At 43.5% G+C, this 17,313-nt stretch overlaps 1 protein-coding gene across 2 annotated transcripts in view; it reads left to right on the top strand.

Moving 5' to 3' along the window:
• The window catches only part of KIAA1217 (KIAA1217 ortholog), a 538,230-nt gene that overhangs the window by 469,776 nt on the left and 51,141 nt on the right, over positions 1–17,313 (top strand). For both annotated transcript variants that reach the window (XM_084859061.1, XM_084859062.1), the window contains one exon: positions 15,784–16,604. In XM_084859061.1, the coding sequence (XP_084715187.1) occupies positions 15,784–16,604 (821 nt within the window). The remainder of the gene's footprint in view (positions 1–15,783; positions 16,605–17,313) is intronic.

The raw sequence follows: 17,313 nt of genomic DNA on the forward strand, positions 1-17,313 counted from the left end.
TTTTCAGAGATCAAATCTTGAGTCCAGTTGATTTGATTGACAGCACCAGGCAAGGCCTGTTTTATTGTTAACTTTTACAAAGTATTTCATGGGATTAGTTGCTTTTATTATTAATCTGAGTTGGTCGGATCTATGAAAACCTACAACACCTTCTAGAACTAACACCAAAAAAAGATGTCCTCTTCATCACACGGGATTGGAATGCTCAAGGAGGAAGTCAAGAAATAACCAGGATAACAGGCAAGCATGGCCTTGGTGTACAAAATGAAGCAGGACAAAGGCTAATAGAGTTTTGCCAAGAGAACACGCTGATCATAGCAAACACTCTTTTCCAACAGCACAAGAGGCGACTCCACACATGGACATCACCACATGGTCAATATCGAAATCAGATTGATTATGTCCTTTGCAGCCAAAGATGGAGAAGCTCCATACAGTCAGTAAAAACAAGACCTGGAGCTGACTGTGGCTCAGATCATGAGCTGCTGCTTGCAAAATTTCGGCTTAAATTGAAGAACGTAGGGAAAACCACTAAACCATTCAGGTATGACCTCAATCATATCCCTTATGAATATACAGTGGAGGTGAGGAATAGAGTTAAGGGATTAGACCTGATAGACAGAGTGCCTGAGGAACTATGGACGGAGGTCCGTAACATTGTTCAGGAGGCAGCAACGAAATCCATCCCAAAGAAAAAGAAATGCAAGAAAGCCAAGTGGCTGTCTGATGAGGCTTTACAAGTAGCTGAGGAAAGAAGGGAAGCGAAAAGCAAAGGAGAAAGGGGAAGATATATCCAACTGAATGCAGAGGTCCAGAGAATAGCAAGGAGAGACAAGAAGGCCTTCTTAAATGAACAATGCAAAGAAATTGAGGAAAACAATAGAATGAGAAAGACTAGAGATCTTTTCAAGAAAATCAGAGATCTCAAGGGAACATTTTATGCAAAGACGGGTATGATAAAGGACAAAGAAGGCAGGGACCTAACAGAAGCAGATGAGATTAAGAAGAGGTGGAAAGAATACACAGAAGAACTATACAGGAAAGATCGTAATGTCCCTGATAGCCATGATAGTGTGGTCACTGAACTTGAGCCAGACATCCTAGAGAGTGAAGTCAAGTGGGCCTTAGGAAGCATTACTAACAACAAAGCTAGCAGAGATGACAGTATTCCAGCTGAGCTATTTAAAATCCTACAAGATGATGCTGTTGAAGTGCTGCACTCAATATGCCAACAAATTTGGAACACTCAACAATGGCCACAAGACTGGAAAAGGTCAGTTTACATTCCAATTCCAAAGAAGGGCAACGCCAAAGAGTGTTCAAACTACCGCACAATTGCGCTCATTTCACATGCCAGCAAGGTGATGCTCAAAATCCTACAAGCTAGGCTTCAGCAGTATGTGAACTGAGAACTACCAGAAGTACAAGCTGGGTTCCAAAGAGGCAGAGGAACTAGAGATCAAATCGCCAACATTTGCTGGATCATGGAGAAAGCAAGAGAATTCCAGAAAAACGTCTATTTCTGCTTCATTGACTACGCTAAAGTCTTTGATTGCGTGGATCACAACAAACTGTGGCAAATTCTGAAAGAGATGGGAGTACCAGTCCACCTTACCTGTCCCCTGAGAAACCTGTACGAAGGTCAAGAAGCAACAGTAAGAACCAGACATGGAACAACCGATTGGTTCAAAATTGGGAAAGGAGTATGACAAGGCTGCATATTGTCACCCTGCTTATTTAACTTATTTGCAGAGTACATCATGAGAAATGCCGGGTTGGATGAATCACAGGTCAGAATTAAGATTGCCAGAAGAATTATCAACAACCTCCGATACGCAAACGATACCACCCTAATGGCAGAAAGCAAAGAGGATCTAAAGAGCCTCTTGTTGAGGGTGAAAGTGGAGAGTGCAAAAGCTGGTTTGAAACTCAACATTAACAAAACGAAGATCATGGCATCTGGACCCATCACTTCCTGGCATATAGAAGGGGAAGAAATGGAAGCAGTGACAGATTTTATTTTCTTGGGCTCCAAGATCACCACAGATGGTGACTGTAGCCATGAAATTAAAAGATGCTTGCTCCTTGGGAGGAAAGCTATGGCAAACCTAGACAGAGACATCACCTTGCCTACAAAGGTCCACATAATCAAAGCTATGGTTTTCCCAGTAGTAACGTATGGCTGTGAGAGCTGGACTATAAGGAAGGCTGAGCGCAGAAGCATTGATGCTTTCGAACTGTGGTGCTGGAGAAGACTCTTACGAGTCTCCTGGACTGCAAGGAGGTCAAATCAGTCCATCCTAAAGGAAATCAACCCTGAGTGCTCATTGGAAGGACAGATACTGAAGCAGAAGCTCAAATATTTTGGCCACCAAATGCAAAGAGAAATGTCCCTGGAAAAGACCCTGATGCTGGGAAAGATCAAAGGCAAAAGGAGAAGGGGACGGCAGAGGATGAGATGGCTGGATAGCATCACTGATGCAATGAATATGAACTTTAGCACACTCCGGGAGAGAGCAGAGGACAGGAAGGCCTGGTGTGCTATGGTCCATGGGGTCATGAAGAGTCGGACACGACTTAACGACTGAACAACAATTATTAACCCATTGATGTGCGGTTAGCAGTTCAGTAGGCACCAAAACCCACATTTACAAGGGCTGAGTACTGCACGGACAGCACCACATCTCTAAAAGTGAACCACGTAGTTTAGCATGATGCTATATCCACCCTGGGTCCATTATCATGACAGCGTTCCATGACACAGTTCTGAGAAGTACGGTTCACCCTGTACAAATGCGATGCTGTGAACGGAGCACAAAGTGTTATGTTGGTCAACTGCGCTGGCAGAAGTGGACTTCCCTACCCCTCCTTCTCACAGCAGCCTCTACAGCATCCTTAAAATGCTACCCAGAGAGCAGGAGTCCCTGCTGAATGGGGTGAGCAGTGGTGTGGGTGGGAGGGGGATCCTCAGAATCGAGCAGAGGCAGATCCTGGAGCCAACCCCATGAAATGAAGGAAAGAAGGAAAAAGGGAGCTCAATCCTGCTGCTGTAAGACAGAAAGAATCACCCTTACATTTCTTCCACACATCTGCATGGTCTCTCTGTGTTTCTCTGGGTTTAAAACTTCTCAGCTTTCATGGAAAAGTACTGGTCACTTCAAAGTCATCATCTGAATGTTTTCCAAAGTTCTTCTTACCCAGGCAAATTTAATTTGACAACAAAGAATGCCTGCGTAGTTTCAAAACCTGTTGTCTAGTGTTGCAATGGATGTTCTCAACTGATGCCATCATCTCCGTGTCAGTTGCCCATGCTGTCTGTGTCCATCCCTCTGGCTGACACATTTCTGAGGCTTTCATACTTTTAATAGCAACACTCTATGTTCAGTCATGACTGGCCACGGTTCCTAAGACTATGAGCCACATATCACCGTCTTCATGTGTCTGAAAAGCACAAGATACACCCTTCACAAGTCACTTCTTGTTACACAATAACCCTCCACGCTTCTCTTCTACTGCTACCCCTTCTCCCTGAAACCCCCCCCTCCTTACAGTGCCACTCACAACTTACTTATTATTGAATATATGTGAGACCACCTGCCATGAAATTTTGCAGTGTGGTTTGCTCTTCTTCAGGGTTCTAGCCAACCAGCCATGCAATGGCAGGTGACATCAATGTCCTTGCTAATAAAAAAGTCCCAGCACTGCATCCCCATGAACTCCGGCTCCATGACACCACTGCTTCTGACAAGCCAGAGTTTTAAGTGATCTGGGATCACAAAAAGAGAGCTGCTACAGAGAACCGAACAACATCAGTGTGAGCATTCTCACTTCAAGGTAGCTTGGCCATCTGTATCATCCTCACAAATGGTAAGAAGGTTTATTTTTATTTATTTTTAACCACACATAGTAGAAGATGTGTAGCAGAACACATGGTAAAATGGTTGTCTGTATCTACCCTACGTTGAATGAGAATCCAGGATCCTGCCATTATTTCAGTTCAGATGCTTTTAGCATCTCCCTATGATGAAGCTTGAGGATCATCATACACTGTGATAAAGTGCATCGATTAAAGTGATGCTTCTCCTAATGGGATTTAAGAAAAAGCAACCACACTCAGCTCTTACTGCTTTCATCTCCTCAGGAGTGATGGACATAAAGTAGTAGCCACCTAGCGTGGCCATCTGACCTCTTTTACAGAGCACAATCCTCTATTTGAAGGGCTGCCAGAAGATTTCCTCTATTTTGAAGGTGTCCTCTATTTGAAGGACTGTCCAGTCCAAGTCTAGTTTAAAGATAAAGAACCATCAGAAGGAAGAGTTGGGCCTTGGAGTTGGCCATCAACAGCACCTGGAGAGCAGACTGAGCAGGCACACAGGTCACCAGATTGGAGAAGGCTGCTCTGTTTCCTCACTATGGCTTGTACTTTAGCTCCCAGTGCATCAGGCCAATGTAAAAAAAAACTTTGAAGCCTAACACTCAGAAATACATTTATGCCTTTTAGAGAATGAATCTCGTTTTATCTATCTTTCTTTCTTTCTTTCTTTCTTTCTTTCTTTCTTTCTTTCTTTCAACATATATTTTGATACGGTGGTATAAATAATGCATGAGTTGATCGCTGCTGCCCTGGCTGTAATTCAGTCTCACGGTTCCGATAATGCATACTAACCAGTCGAGCATTGCCCACTATTTTAATTACTTTATCAGGAGCCCTTAAGCTCTGTCTATCTTGCCCTGCAGATCTTAAATTTAATTAATTCCCATTAACTGGTTTTTGAATGCACTAATTCTGAAATAAGGTATTCTCCCTCTGTGTCCTCCAGGTTGACACACAAACAGAGAGTGGGAGGAAAGGGCACCATTCTGAAGGGCTATAAGCGCTTCAGGCCCTGAGAGGAATGGGCGACCAGTCAGGGAATAATGTGGTGTCCATATAAATCAGGTTCAACCCCAAGCACTTCATATTGCCAGCCTGTCTTAATTCTTTGTTCTTCGCAAATATCTTCATTAGTCCTCTGGACCCAAGAGCAGACTACAAACTCCCTTCCTTACTATTTTTTTTTTCTTACTCTAACTAGAAAGGCGCGTAGAGATTTATTACAAAGACAAAACAGATAACGCTTTTTAAAAATCACACTACCCTCCTCCCGTCCTTAAAAAGGAAGAACAACAGGAAGAATGGGGGGGAAGAGAAGATCTTCATATCCTGGACTTAAAATTCTACAGGGACAGGCACGTGAAGGCCAAGGCATATAAAATAGCTGCCATACGAAAGCAGCCTTCAATCTCTCTGTCTATATCTATGCAACAAATCATTTGTCAGTAGCAGTTTACTCTGTGGATTTTCTCCATGACACTACAAACTCTTCTCTTTCCGTGTGTGTGTGTGTGTGTGTGCGCGCGCGCGCGCGTGCGTGCGTGTGTAGGAAGAAAGGGACATTCTGGGGAAAATCCTCCTTCCAAGTGGCAACTCACAGTACTGTCAAATGAAACCAGCTGCCCCATGAAAAAGTGGCTGGCTTAGGGTGGCCCATTCCTGAATCACCAAAAAAGAGGACATTCTTCACCCAAGAAGAAGACACCAATTTACATAAATTTTGCATCGGCTAGTGTATATGTATAGATGCAAATTTAGAAATCATTATTTTTATTTAAATAGAAATCTAGTACATCTCATCATAGAGTACAAGACTGTGTGCCTTGCTCAGTCTGCTGTCCAGGTGTTATTGATGGGCAACTTCAAGGCCCAGCTCTACCTTCTGATGGTTCTTTATCTTTAAACTGGAAATCCCTTCAATTAGGGAACACCTTCAAAATAGAGGACAGTCATCTGGCAACCCTTCAAATAGAAAACTATCCTCTATGAAAGTGGGCATGTCACCACCCTAATGTGGGTGATTGCTCCTGAGGACTCCTGAGGACCCATGTGTGAACCAGTCTTTAGCAGTGATATGATTTGTTCCCAGAATTCTTGCTTTCCATTCCCATTTTCAGTGCTAAAATCGTCGAATCAGTGCTCTAAAGCTTGACCCACATATGCTGGCAGGAAGGGCCTGATCTGATCTGTCCTGACATGACCTGACTCCTCTCCTCTGCTAGGGCAAACGACCTCTGACCGAGCATAGCGACAGCCACATTCCCATTGCCATGGAGATGGCAGCACACAGTCTGTGAATTTGAGATGGTGCTCCTGACCCTTTAGGCCTTCCCCTCCTGGAATGTGAGGCAGCTACTCCTCAGAAGCACCTGATACAAATACTTGGAGACAGCATGTGTATATGAAGGCATGGTTCAGCCACTGTCTGTGACATCCATTGGGCGGGGGAGCAGCCTGGGTGCCCCTGCCCCTGGGAAGAGAGCCAGTGCTCTTCCAGGGCAGAATAATCTGCTGACATCCCAGCCTGGCCACACACACCCTACATGGTCTACCTTCAGACTCAAATGCTGTAGAATTGATGGTGACATGAATACAGATTGTAACTGGCACAGAAGAGGAAGAGAAATAAGCAAGTCTGACCTATTAGTCAATGATCGGGGCCAGAATTGGGGAGTACCACCTGTTGTGTCGAACCTTAGCTTATCAGCATAAAGAGGTTTCATTGCTGGTGTTGATGGTTTTCTTGACTTTCCTTCCTTTGGCGAGAGCTGGGTATGGTCTACAGCAAAGGTGGGCAAGAGGGAGCTCATAGGCTGCATGCAGCCCCCTTCCGCCACTGGTGAATTTACCATGGTAGTGGCCCAAAAAGTGGTGGTTTGAAATCCGGTGGCATGGTGACACCATAATTGCCCTATTTATGGTGCCATGCTGCAGAATTTTGGTGACAAACTGCCCATTTTTTCCCTGCAGTGGTAAATTTAGTAGGGGCATGGGCGGAGCCCTCAATGGGTTCTGAGGGGGTGAATTGGCCCTCGGACTCCCAGAAGGTACCCACCCCTGGTCTGCAGGTTGAATCTCTTCTGCAATCCCTGCAGTCACAGGTTCAAGATCCACTTTGAGTCCTGATTAGTGCTCAACATAAATGTGTGTGCAGAGGATGGGAGATGGAGGGGGGATGAATTTCTTTCAAATTAAGTTAGACTCAGTTATGAGCTTTCTACACGAGGCATTTATTGTGCACTTGTCTTCACTCTTTTTTTTTTACAGGTTCTTTAGATGATATCATGACTGTCCAGTTTTGCCTCTGTTTTTAAATAGCACTTTCGGGGGGGTATTATAGTGGGGAAAATGCAGCATTATTTCTGAAAGCAAAACAAAATGCATTTCCCCACTTGTCTAACTATGTTATTCCGTTATACCACAGCACCACCTAGAGGTTATGTAGTAGAAAAGCAGGAAAGGAAAAGCTATTTATGTAGAGCTTGGATCTCAGTTCTGCAACAAAACTGAAAATAGATACAGTAGATTAACAGTGTAGAAAAGCTCTATGTCCATTGAAATGAAGTGGGATGGTTTTGGGTCTGCCTCAAAAATAGGATGGTGAGGACTGGCCCTTCCATTAGGCAGACTGAGGCAGTAAATTCTTGGGGGCAGGGAGCAGCAGCGAGGTGTGTGAGCAGTTTCTGCCACATATCCTGCCCTGTATCCCCTAATCAAGCCTACTGCCCTTGGGTGTGGTGGAGAATGCTGCCCCGTTACAAGTGCTGATGTAAGGTTCTATTTTGTCCATCTTCTCAAGCAGCAAAATGTTCTGGGTGGACCCTGGGGAAGCCTTGGTCCAGACACTGACACATCCACTTCAGAATAGGGATGCTGGAGAAATTCGAGATGGACTAAAATGAGCTCAGATTTCTAAGAATATGACCTGCAGAATCTGTGGTGGAGCAACCCCCTCAGGCCACACAGAGTCTGTAGACTTTTGGATTTTTTTTTACTTTCCCAAAATTTACTCATTTGTAGGAAAATACGCAAGTTTCTGCTGAGGAAAAGTTGAATAGAATGGAGACAATATGCTAATGTTATGTACTACGGTGAATTATGTAAATTCTTACAAAACCTCTTATGTAATTATTTGCATAATTTTCAACTTGACGAAAAAATTCACATTTGTCCGTGAGCAGATGACGGAACAAAAGGTGCCTGACAGTCCATAAAACACAGATGGAGTGGATTTTACAGTCTGTACATCCCTACTTCAGAAGTGTGTATCTAAACTAGTTCACCTTCCAGGCCCTAAAGAGCTGCAGTGCTTTATTATTATTCAGCCTGGCTGAGCCACTTAACTCTCACTCCCATACAATGTCTTCTCTCCCACAGCAAAGGTCTGCTGATCTTGGGTCATCTGATGAAAAGCCACGAAGAACAGGGCCCCCTATTATGACAAAGGATACCAGCACATAGATGTGCGTGCTTATGGATGAACCTCTGTGTGGGTACAAACAATTGTGCTCATAGTTATTGGTAATATGCTAATAAAACAGGCAGTGTTAGTATTTTCCAGCCTTGTTTAGGATGCAGCTTCACTGGAATCACTTAAAGGGAGATGTGGGTTGCACATCTTTGATTCTTGCATGCCCAGTTACCACAAGCTGGAGCTGGAGCAGCAAGAGGTGAGGGAGTATATAGGGACTGGTGATCTGGCATTTCAGTTCAAACAGCTTCTTGTTTTGCCAACTTTAAGTTCATTTCATCCATTTCACATCAATTTGCATTTTAAAAAGTCAGCAGGGAAATTATTACACATTTTCACGCTTATTTCTCCAAATAGTCACATTTTTGTATATGCTTTTTTGTAATATACACATTTCTTGCAAGCTATTTCACCTAATATAATGCATTCTTGCATCTTATTGTCTGTAATATACACATGGTTTTGTGCAGTTTGCCCTAATTTATCCATGTTTGTACATATTGTTTGACTGGAGAACGGCATTGTAAAATTCAGAGAAGTCCGAATGTCTAAGTAGACCTGTTTTTCAGTTTGTGTTTTTGTCTGGGATGTGTGAATTAGGTGATTTTGCATTAAAATGCAAACCTAACACATTTTTCCCCATCCCAAGGAGTATGTTTGAGCCATGGAATGAGGGTGGGGAATCAGTGTGTGGGATAGGGGCAGAAGGATAAAATCACTGATCAGAAGCCCCCGAACTCAGAGGCATCTGAGAATCTATACCCTGCTGGGGTGAAGCTGGCAGGGCAGGTGGAGTGTCGTAGGCGAGCTTTGTCTCCCTGTCCTCTGATCTCCTATATTTTCTCTAGACAGGCTTTTCAGCACATCTAGCAAGGGTGAAGGAGAAGGGAAGGAGGCTGGAGGAGGCTCAGGATAAATCATATCCTGGCCTCTCTGGTCCCCTCCCCTCCCTCACATACTAGAACATCCCCTTTTCTCCCACCCCAAGGTCGATTTTCTGACCTTGGAGAGGCAGCTGGTGTGGTTCCCCTTCTTGGTCGGAGCACTTGTCTCTGACCTTGGAAGGGTTTCTGAGCCTTCAGAAAACAGTCCCTTGCCCAGCAAACATGTTCATAGTGTTTCTAGGTCAGCGGTGCAGAACCTCAGGCTTGGGGGCCAAATCTGGCCCTCTGGAGGTCCCAATGTAGCCCTCTGAGGTTTCCCAGAAGGCCATGCTCCTTTCTCCCAACCACCACTTCTTTGGTAGTTTCCTGGCTTTTCTGCAGTTTTCCCCCATTCTGTGAGATTGAAATGCTTCTCCTAAGGCTTAGTTATTGTCAGTAAGAGCTTTAAGCTAAAATATGCTGGTCTGTTTGGAATTTAGGCTCTGCCCCTTTTGCCTTTGGCTGCATCCCTTTTTCCTTCGAGCTCCTCCAAAATGAAAATGGCCCCTTGGACTGAAAGAGGGAGTCATGGACATTATAGTGAGTATAGAAGGGAATCCCTTTTTTAAAGAAACGTGAGAAACACTCACTGGAGAGTGAAAGCGGCCTTATCCTCCCTCTCAGGAGATGGCTTTCTCTTAGAGGTATCTTATAAATATTCTAGCAGATATTTAATCTCTTTGAAGAAAAACCTACAGGATTAAACTAGGAAATGATGGCAACTCTTTTTTATGTCATATTTTCTCCCAGGTCTTTCTACCCCCTAAGGCCAAAAGGCAATGAAACTCCTCTATGTCCACATCTATAATCGCAGACAGGTCATTTTTAACAAATGCTCTGAGGAGAGTTACATTGGTGTAATATGTTACTAGAACAAACTTGCTGCCTCTGTGAGATGACCAACATGTGAAGCAGCCAATAAAAACATAAGAATTACTATGCTGGGACAGTCCGCCAGTCCATCTGAGTCAGCATTCCGTCGTCACAGTGACCAGCCAGATGCTTCAGAGAGGTCCCCAACATCTGGAGTATGTGGTCCTTGAAAACCAGTGGATGCTGGTGGCTCCAATGTCAGTGGGCAATGAATCTGCTCCAGGACTCAGTCAGAACCAATCTGAACTCTAAAGGTGCTATCCAGGGTGCACCTTGAATAGCTCTTTTAGAGTTCTGACTGGTTCTGACTGAAACCCAGAGCAGATCCACCACCCTGCTGACATCAGAGCCACCAGCCTCCACTGTTGAAAACAGAGGTTTTGATTTTGTCTGTCAGTGGTGATTTGCCAGGGATGAGTCTCTCCTCCATAGAGCTCCTAATCTAATAACATTTGAGGTGATTAATCTAAACAGTCACAATCTGTAGCAATGAGTTCCACAGGCTGACTAGGGAGGGGCCGTAGCTCACTGGTAGAGTCCCTACTTTGCATGCAGAATGTCCCAGGTTCAATCCCCAGCATCTCCAGGAAGGGCTGGAAAAACTCCTGCCTGAAACCCTGGAGAGCCACTGCCAGTCAGTGTTGACAATACTGGGGTAGATGGACCAAGGTATGACTTGGTAGAAGGCAGCTTCCTACATTCCTATTGTGTTACACTTGTAAAGGTGTGTGTGCACATGCAGAGCAAGCATTTCCACCTTTATTGGAAGAAGGTGACCCAGCTGTTGTTCTAAATAAATGTTTTACGTTTGCATTTTTATTGTACTTCTCCCCTCCACACACGCACACACTCCTCAGCCCAACTTAATTGCATATGTAATGTTCTGTGGATAGTGGTGGAATTGATTTATGGTGGCTGCCCAAAGTTCAACTTGGCAAAGCTGCTAAGGTAACTAGTTAATTAGTAGACAGACTCCTGGTTTGCCCAGGTGCAGCTAAAGCAGAAGATATTTTCCCATTTCATCCATTTAGTGGATTGCAAACGAAACAGGCTGTCTTGTTTTTGTCCTTTAAAAATTGCTCTGATTAACAGGCTGTGAGCTTTTTGTTCAGGCTTCCAGCATCTTGTGTTTATTGAAACATAAACAGCGTGAGACCTTGTCCTTATTGTACAATTACTGTGGGGATATTTCATGTTGTGCCTTCCGCCGCCCCTCCCCTTCCAAGAAAGTCTTGTGGTTGAGGCTTGTTTTCCTCTCTTTGGAATACTCTATTCTTTTTCAAGTTGGTATGTTTTGTACATTTTATACGTGTGCCTTAGTCAGTGGCTGATGCACAATCTGGTATGTTGCACAGTTTGTTTTGACTTGGATGACATGTCAAGGGGGGTTATTTAGTGACTAATTTCTGAGGGGAGGAGAAACTGAAGGTTTGTCATGTGAAAAAGTACTTTAGCCTATTGAAGCAGTGCTGTTTAGAGGAGCAAGATGGCCCACGCTTCATGTGAGCAGCAAGGCTGAACAGCTTTCTTAATGCGTAAAAATCCTTTCTCAAGAAGATGGATATATAAAAAGTCTCATTCTAGACTGAGTCTTTCTTTAAAACCTGGAAAGCAAAGGGCTGTAACATGTGGGATGCAATCTAGTGATCTTACTGCTCTACCAATTGAGCTGATTAAATTAATGTAAGTGGCTTTTAATATTTGCAAACAAAAAAGTTCAGAGACATAAATATATTGATATTTGGGGTTGCAATTTGCCTGTGTGCTTTTCTTGTAATATTGTTTTCAAAGCATCTAATGGAAGGAAATGACCTAAGGATTTGTGAGATAATAGCTAAGCACAGTTTAAAAGATTTGTGACTGAATGGAATATTTGGAGGAGAGAGTCCTTTTTTGAATGTGTGGACTTACATCTAACAAAAAGTCTGTCAGTTTTATTGTAATATAGCAATCACCCATTATAAGAGAACAAAAAAGAATTCATTGCTTCTTTTAAAAAAAGGCTATTGGGAGGAGTGGAGTCTCTTCTGTGGCTAGCAATATACAGATTTACTTGGATTTCAGTATGAAATGAAATTGTTTCAATATGATGATAAATTAGAGTGATTTGTTTCCCTGGTGGGCTATTCAGGACAGCAGGGGTACTACATTTATTTGTGTTAAGGAATGTACATAAGGGAACACTTGACCCAAATTTGCATATTCCAAATATGTAAAAATTGGTTTGGGATGCTGGGGTTCATTAAAAAAACTGGGCAAAATAATTATTTTTAAAAAGCAGTGGAATAATAAAATTAAAATGTAAGGTATAGTTAGCAAAATGTCATGTGTGTGTGTGTGTGTGAGAGTAAGTGAGTGATATAAATTGTAATTGGTATGACCATTTGATCTTAATATGCATACAGTCTCTGGCAACAGCTAGATGAGATAGGCAGTTGTGTTGCAAGTGAGGCACCATCTGAAGGAATTTGGGATGCAGATTTCTTGATAACCTGGATAGTGCCATTTGACTCAAGACGAAAGTCTGAGATGAAAAACGTCTCTGCATGGGAAGTAGTTGGCATGTTGTGTTACAACGACACACACGTGTGTGTTACATAGAGTGTGAAGGCAGAATTGGCTACGACTTCATAGCAGGTACACTGCACATGGACACACAGTGCAATACATCAAGCATAGTGATCTACAGGTGGGCTATTCCCTATTTGCTACCCAGAAATCCCTTTTTTGCTGGAAATTTGACTTGCATGAATCCAGAAAAGTAGCCATGTTTTCCATTGTAGCACCAGTGAATTCCTAAAGACTAACGCATTTGTTATTCCATTAGATGTATTGAGCTGACTGAATGGGGGATGACCTGTAATCTAGACATGGTGGTAGTTTCGGTTTCATATCAAGTTTTTGTCACCAACTGAATTCTCCCACAGCTGGAGAAGGTGGCAACTATAGATGCTCCTGGCAGATGCACCCACACGATCACAATGTATTCACTCATGCAGTTTGTCAATGGAGTCATTGTCAGCTTATGGCAGCACTTGGAGTGAGTATTTATTTATGGACTTATTTAAGAATGTAGATGCCGTCTTCCAAAACAAATGTCTTCTCAAGGTGGCTTTGTGTTAATGACATAAAACATTTAAAGTCAATATATATAAAAAAGCATTTAACTAAAAGCTGCAGCATAGATCCATTTCAATGAGACCAAGAAAAAGCATGGTACCATTAAAAGAGAGAAATGCCATTAAAAATCCAACATCATTTCAATAAAGAGTGGATTGAAATCAGTGGAGGCTGGTGGCTCTGATGTCAGTGGGGCAGTGCATCTGCTCCAGGTTTTAGTCAGAACCAGTCAGAACTCTAAAGGGTGTTTTGTACCTTGGATCACTCCTTTAGAGTTCTGACTGGTTCTTACGGAAACCCAGAGTGGAGTCACCACCCCACTGACATTAGAGCCACCAGGCTCCATGGATTGAAATTTTAAAAAATCTTTAAACCTCCAAACATACTTCCTTTGAGAGGAATTCTATAAATGTGGGACCATCATTGGAAGGGCCCCGTCTCTTGTGCCTGCTAACCTAACCCATCGTAATGGCAAGCCTACAAGCAGAGCTTCTGCGGCTGATCTTAAGGCCTGGACAGGCTGATATAGCTGGATGCTGTCCTCCGGGGGTTTTTGTTTGTTTGTTAGGGTTCTGCTAATGATATCAGGCTGATTCACAACTTACCTTTGGGGTGAGGAATGTAGACCCAAGATGCTTTAAGTATACTCTTGAAAATGTAAAGTGTGAACAACTGGTGGGGATGCGCATGTGTTTGCAAACACACCTACCTTACACAAATACTTTTTAGGAAGCCAGGATTGGTTGTGGTTCCTTATAGTGTGTACTTGCAGTGGCAAGCTGGCTTTGCATTGCATAATGTGGGGAAAAGACCCTAAGTTGTGGACTTGCTCATGTATCATGGTAGACGGAGAGGCTTGCTTGTCTTTGTTTTTCTTTTCCATGTCTTGTACTTCCTGCCACACCTTATTTTTCTACTTACTTTCATAGTTGCTAGGCTGTTTGCCTTACCTTTCTCTGGCGCTTAAGGCTACAAACCCTTTCTTTGACCTCTGTTCACAAGAGGAGTCCTTTGTAAACTCCACCTGTGGAGATGGGTGTAATAGGAGCCATCAGTCTGTATACTCTGGCATGGGAATTGACAAAATGATGAAAATAAACTGGTGGATGGGGAAAGGAGAGAATGCAGTACTCTATTTTAGTAGCAATGCCGAGTACCTTGCGAATGCTGCACAGATTGCTACATCCTCTCTCCGTGTTAACATTGCGAAAAAGTTTTTTTTTCTAGGCAGGGCCACCCTCCAACATCTCTTAAGTGACAAGCGTATCATAAGGATTCTGCTCTGTGAAATTGTGCATGGATTGGAGCTAAGATGCTTTGAATCTGATACCAGATTTACTGAGTGCAACACCACGTACATGGGTGTAAAACAACCATCTTGGTTTGGTGATGGCTCCTGCCCCACAGCAATAGCCATAGGGCAGTGAACTTCCTCCTCTCGATTCCCCACGAAGAAGTATGGTATTTTACCAATCTAAACTTCATTGTGATCACGTGGCTTGGAAGGATGCTGTTGGGAAATCTGACCTGGTATGAACTCAGATCTTCAACACATGTCTAGATGTAGGTCACCCACTATTTAATTGGCCTGTTCTTGTGAAGTCATAATGCAAATATGGATTTTTCTGTGATGTCTTGGATTCACACGTTAGCTTCATTTGTCTGCATTTCAGTTCTGTATCTATGAAGTTCGCCCTTCCATTTCAGTTCGCCCTTCCATTTCCTTTGTGTCTGTCTTGTCTTTTAAAACAGTAACACATGGTGCACTCTTCAGGGTGCAAAAAGTAACTTGACATGTGCCTTTTGCTTTGTAGAATGCAAATAACATAGATATAGGAATACATTTCTGAAATCCGAACAATGTAGAAAGAAGAGTACATTTCAGTGCAGATATACAAATAATGATCTCTCACCTTGGGAAGAACCTTCAATATTGTTGAAACCTGGCACCAATTTCCCTGTCTTCTTTTAACCACAGATGGGTATTGTGTATTACTCTAGCTATATCTACAGAGCAGGGGTACAGAACCTCTGACCTGGCTAGGATCTCCCTCTGGGGTCCCCCAGATGGACTCACCCCCTTCCACCAATCAATTATTATTATTATTATTATTATTATTATTATTAACAACATTTCTATACTGCCCCATAACCGAAGCTCTCTGGGCAGTTTACAGAAGTTAATTTAGTGGTTTCCCAGCTTTTGTGCAGTTTTCCCCCCACTCTAAAAGGTTGAAATGCCTCTGCTAAGACTTAGTTACTGGCAGGAAGGGCTTTAAGCTAAAATATGCTGGTATATTTGATATTTTGGTGCCTCCCCTTTTGCCTTTGGCCCTGCCCACCACTGGAATGTGGCCCCCGAGAGTGCCCTGAAATGGAATTCAGCCCTCAGGCTGAAAGAGGTTCAATACCCCTGCTACAGAGAATGAAAGTCTTTTTTAATTTAAAAAAATTGTATCACTGTAGCTCTGCCTAGGCTAACCCAGAACGGTGCCTCTTAAGTGGATTTCTTTATATTGCAGATGCAGAGAGAAATCTTCCCCAGTGCTTCTCGGCCAGGATCTGCAGCACATCCTCCGCCTCATGCGCTTCCGACATCACCGTCTGCTACGCCAGTGCCCCACTCCATGCCCCCTTCCCCATCCAGGATCCCCTATGGGAATGTCAGGCCAGTCAGTGGCCCTGGCAATGCAACCATTCCCAGAGACAGGCTTTCGGGCATGCCAGCTTCGAGATCCATCTCACCGAGCCCTAGTGCCATCTTGGAAAGAAGGGACGTGAAGCCAGATGAGGACATGAGCAACAAAACCCTCACTCTTTTCCGTAACGAGGGGCTGTATGCTGACCCCTACTTGTATCACGAGGGTCGGATGAGCATTGCAGGTTCTCATACAGGACACGCTCTTGACGTACCTGACCATGTCATTGCCTACCACCGTAGCACAATGAGATCTTCCAGCACTTACTGTAGTCCTCCCATGCAGCCTGAAATTATGGAACAATCACTGTACCGGCAAAAATCTAGGAAATACCCCGACAGCCACTTGCCAACACTGGGTTCCAAAACACCTCCTGCCTCTCCTCACAGAGTGGCCGACATGCGAATGATCGACATTCACACCCATCATAATGCCCAGGTGGGAGGCCCTCACACCATTCACCTTGACCGGTCATCGCCTGGCCGCCAGTCGCTCAAGAAGGACCCAGGGACTCCTGTTTATGTGGAAGCCAAACCACGAAATGCCATGGGTTTACCTGGCATGGCCGAGGTAGTCCCATCGATACCTGACAAGAAAACTTTTGGCTATGGAACAGCGGTGATACCCAAAGAGAATGAGACCAGGTAAGGCAGAGCAAGACAATATGGGTCTGGTCTGGATAAGTGTATAGTATGTTGACAACTCAAGAGAGCATGTCTGGATTTGGTAAGACTGAGTCTACCCAAAGTCCTTCACTCTTGCAGTGTTTTGGTCTGGTCTGAAGGTCTCAGAAGACCTATATGGGAAATGGAACCCTTCCCCTGGAGCCCTATATCCATTCTGCCCATTCTGTTCCCATTCTGTAGGGACTCTTTCTATGGGCATGCCCCCTCCGCTTTGGTTCTTTCTAGACTTGTAGTGGTGTATTCACAGGTTTTCAGATCTATCTGTCCTTGATTCTTGTCACATTGGGCCAAACATTCAAACTACATATGATGTTAATGCATCATTAGCAACTATGTACATCTGTTGTTGTTGTTTTTTAAAAAATTAGTAGCAGGCATGGGAGGGGGATGTGATTTTTATCAGTATTGCAGCATGTGCAGAAAGGAGATTTAATGCTTCCCTCCCCAGCCACAATCCCAATGAAAATCCCCAGCCATGCTGCTGTTAGCCTTGCAGGGGGGGTAGGGTGATCTCCATTCATTCATTCATTCATTCATTCATTCATTTATACAAACTACTTATATACTGCTTGATATCAGAAGATTTCTAAGTGGTTTACATAAGAAATACATAAAAGACAATATAAAAACAATAGAAGATAATAAATACATTTATGATATTACAGAA

The sequence above is a fragment of the Heloderma suspectum genome, chromosome 5 (assembly GCF_057233095.1).
Source record: "Heloderma suspectum isolate Gila_16-S chromosome 5, 16-S_ref, whole genome shotgun sequence".
NCBI classification, from domain to species: domain Eukaryota; kingdom Metazoa; phylum Chordata; class Lepidosauria; order Squamata; family Helodermatidae; genus Heloderma; species Heloderma suspectum.